This window comes from Helobdella robusta (genome assembly GCF_000326865.2).
Source record: "Helobdella robusta unplaced genomic scaffold HELROscaffold_16, whole genome shotgun sequence".
Taxonomy (NCBI): domain Eukaryota; kingdom Metazoa; phylum Annelida; class Clitellata; order Rhynchobdellida; family Glossiphoniidae; genus Helobdella; species Helobdella robusta.
The window spans coordinates 586,496-590,636 of record NW_008703893.1 but is presented as its reverse complement, the minus strand read 5'-3'; the positions used below and the strand labels follow the sequence as shown (position 1 = coordinate 590,636).

General features: G+C 34.7%; 1 protein-coding gene across 1 annotated transcript; it reads left to right on the top strand.

Annotated features, from left to right (window-relative positions):
* Positions 1–1,163: 1,163 nt before the first annotated feature.
* Positions 1,164–3,488, top strand: HELRODRAFT_150388 (hypothetical protein; the record flags this gene model as incomplete). Its single annotated transcript, XM_009015452.1, has 5 exons — positions 1,164–1,281; positions 1,705–1,843; positions 1,957–2,259; positions 2,405–2,608; positions 3,332–3,488. Coding segments are annotated over 5 exons (921 nt in total), but the record flags the coding sequence as incomplete, so codon positions are not given.
* Between the last annotated feature and the right edge of the window lie 653 nt (positions 3,489–4,141).

Below are 4,141 nucleotides of genomic sequence, written 5' to 3'. Positions count from 1 at the left end.
CTCTGTCTCAAATTTGGCTCTGATTGTACCTAATATGTAGAGGTATCACCAATATATGAAAAGGTAGGAAATATTGTTAAATATTATAGATTGGTATGGTATAATTAACATGCATTTTTTGTAAACTTACGTGATTTATTATCTTTTTAAAACAATAATTTATTTGATAACGGACAGTGGAATTTTATTAATGTTAAATAAGCAGTTTTTTAATTGTAAGTGTTGATGGATGGTTGTGTAAAGAGTAAAGACTACGGATGATTACCGCGGTATGTCTCCGTTTTTAGCATTATACCAAAGAAAACAAAAAACATATATTGTTACAGCATCTATGGTTCACACTTAATTCACTTCGTGGCTAATTTAAAAGTTAATTTCGTCTGTATAACTGTGAGAATTTTTTAATTTTTTACCCATTAAAAAACATAATTAAATAATTAAATTAGTTAGTTAAAGTACGTGTGGGCTCAAAAACAGTTTTAAATTTAAATTTATTGCTAGTTTAATTATATTGCTGCTATATTTTTGCTATGCTGCCACTGTCACTGACTCCACTCCAAATAAATAACTTTTTTTTCACACAACAACTCAACTTCAAAAGTCTTTACTAAGGTTTTTTTAAATTAATATTAATTAATAATGACGTTATTATCTTCACTTATTAAGTTTAATTTAGTTTTAAAAGTAAACTAACCTAACCACTAAGACTAGGGTATTAAACTATTAATATTACTCATATTATAATACAATAAGACTATTACTGACCTACAGCTGCTATTTTGCTCTTCTAGCTAAATAGAGAAACTAAAACTGTAGGTGTGGTAGATAGTGTTAGCGTAGTAGGCTGGTAAGTGGTACTACACTACACCAGTAAGTAACTTACTAGTAGGTAGATTAAAAATAGAAAGCTAAACTGAAAGAACAGGAAACGACTTTGCCCATCTCCTTAATTAAATAATAAATAAGATAGAAAAGTTATATTTCTGTATAATGTTTTAATTTAAATTCATATTTTCATTTTGATTTTTCTATAAATAACTTTTGTGGTTAATATCTAGCATTAGATCTCCCACACTACATCACAGCCCACTACAGTACAGTGTCTGTTGTCACCACTGCCTCGTTAAGAAGTTGCTAAACTGTCAGTGCCAAACAAGATGAATGGTTTGTGGAGTGTTCCGGCAGTGCTGTCATTCATAGCGTGGTGCATATCGAGCTTCCTCTGCCTATTCATGAACAAGTACACTCTCTCCACTTTGGGAGTAGAGGCATTTTTTTTCTGTTAGTTTTGTTTTGCAGATTGTCTGAAACTAACTGATTGGTGAATGTTTTTCTGTTGTTAATTGATTTTAATGGATGTTGAAAATATAAACTTGTTGGGCAATTATTTTTAAAAAATATGGTTGCTGATTGGATAAATTACAAATTTATTAAATCTGTGGTCCTTAGTTTGCAATATTATGGAAACCTGAACATGCATGCATAATAATATTCAACAGTTAATCATTGTAAGCGAATTTATCTGGAATGAGATATGAATCTGGTTGTGTCCTACACTTATAAAAATTATTTCTGTTCATCCTCAATTTAATTAAGTTGATCAACATGAATTATACTTGCAAATGATGTTGGTCTGGTTGGGGGTTAAATAAATAGGTCGATCATTTAACTAATTCTTCTTAACTTTCATCAAAATCCAAACAGCTTTGATTCAGATAGCAGTGAGTGTGGTGCTTGGCTTCATAAACATGTACATCCCTTGCTACATGGGCAAACCTACTAAGGATTGGGGCAGGAGGTCTCAGAAGTTTTACACCAGCATGGGATTTGTGGGTATTAGTAGGTTGGTTCCTGGTCTCTTCATTCGTTTGTTATATTGTTTTTGATCGAATGAATTATGTCAAATTTTTGTTTTTCTATCATTTTTCAAATCCTAACCCAACTACACCCCTGCAGGTTTTTGGTGGTTTTTCTGAGTTTGCTCTCACTTGAATATGTGGCAGTGTCTTTCACAGAAACAGTCAAGAGTTCGGCGCCACTGTTCACAGTTGTCATATCCTGGCTGGTAGTTGGCGAGAGAAATGGCCTACCTGTTCTCCTGTCTCTCATCCCTATAATGTTAGGTTTGATGATGTGCACGCACTATGAAGCCAGCTACAACATGATGGGATTCATGGCTGCCATGGGAACCAACCTGGCTGAATGTCTGCAGTTTGTCCTCTCTAAAAAAGCCTTGAGTACTGACATCACGAAGACAACGTTCGTTCATTTGCTCCGTCAGTTTGCAAGCTCTGCTATAATTGAATGATAAACGTACAGATTTTCTGTCTGAAAAGTTAAATTTATCATTTGATTTTTAATAAATTGCCCCAATAACTACCACAAAACTGCAACCATCCAACAGACCTGCAGAATTTCAGTTCTACAGCTGTTTAGCATCAACAGTCATTCAACTACCAATATGTCTCTTCTTCATGGACTACTCAACTGCCTTCGACAGCACGACGATGCTGACGTTTGCATGGATGCTGGTCAATGGACTCATGTATCACGTGCAGACGATGACTGCCTGGGTCCTTATGGAGTATGTCAGTCCTGTCACTCACAGGTTTGTTGGTCGGTCGGTTGGTCTGTCGGTCAGTCGGCTGGTTGGTTGATTGGTTGGTTGGTTGGTTCGTTTGTGTTGTGTTCTTAGTGTTGGTTTGTTGTGTTATTGTGTTGGATAGTCTGGTGAGTTGTGGCATGTGTTTTGTTGTTGAATTAGTTGCTGATGTTATGAAAGTTATTGTTGTCGTTGTATTAGTTGTTTATGTTATAAAAATTGTTCTTCTTCTTATTGCTATTTTTATAGTCGTTATATTACTAACATGAAAACTCCCGCCACTGCTAATGCTTCTGCTGCCAATGATGATATTATTTTATGTCCAGCTGTTACTGCAATGTTATTGGCTAATTTTATGCTTTCGTCGATGGTGTGGATTTCTGAAGTTGATTATTGTTGTTGAGGCAGTCACCATACTCATCTATATAATCATCGTATTCATCCATCTCTCATTGGTTACTGAATGCTTTTATTATCTGTTTTATCATCTGTTTCATCATCATCATTAATTTTAATTTTATTACTCACTTTATTTTATTTTTCATAGTCCATTCACATTAAACTATTGCAATATTTTAAGATTGCTGTTGGATCAACAGACATACACAATTGTATACTTATTTTCACACACGCTCGCATACAAATACATACGCGCAAACATAAACCCACGCACACACACACACACACACACACACGCAAACACACATGCACAAACAAATCACTCGCCAGTGTATGCAACACGGTGAAGAGAGCAATGGCGATCTGGCTGTCCATCTACTTCTACGGCAACCCGGTGACCTTCTTGGGTGGGGTGGGCACTGTGGTGGTCATCCTTGGAGTCCTATTCTACAACAAAGCCAGGGAGCATGAACAAAATTCCTTCAAAGATAAGCAGAGACTGAGTGATAAGAAATCCTCCTACATACCTCTATCATCTCTCTCTTCATCATCTCCGTTGTCGAATTTGACGTCATCGGCATCATCGTCACCATTAGGTGACCAAGGTAATGATATTAGTGTCAAGGTCAAACGAACGAATGGCAGTGGTAGTGCTGGTAATAACTACACTAGCAGTATCGATAAGAGTGTTGGTGACAAAAATTATTGTCATCGATATAATATAAGCGATGACCAGCATCATAATCATCATCATTACCCACAGTACGATGCTAAGCAGGGCAGTAAGATGCAACATTTGGATGATTTTGTTTGATGCTTCTATTGATTAACATCATAAAATTATACATTATGTGTATATATAATATATATATATATAATATAATATATATACATAATATATAATATTATATATATATAATATATACACGTATATATTATATATATATAATGTATACGTGTATATGAAATGGGTATTAGTATATAAAGGTATTTGTAATCAATATAATTGTTTTTATGCATTCATGTATCATTTTTGTACATAAACTTAAGTGTGTGCGTGTGTGTTTGAATTGTGTGTATGTTTAAATTGTGTGTATGTGTGTGTATGTGTGTGTGTGTGTGTGTGTGTGTATGTATGCG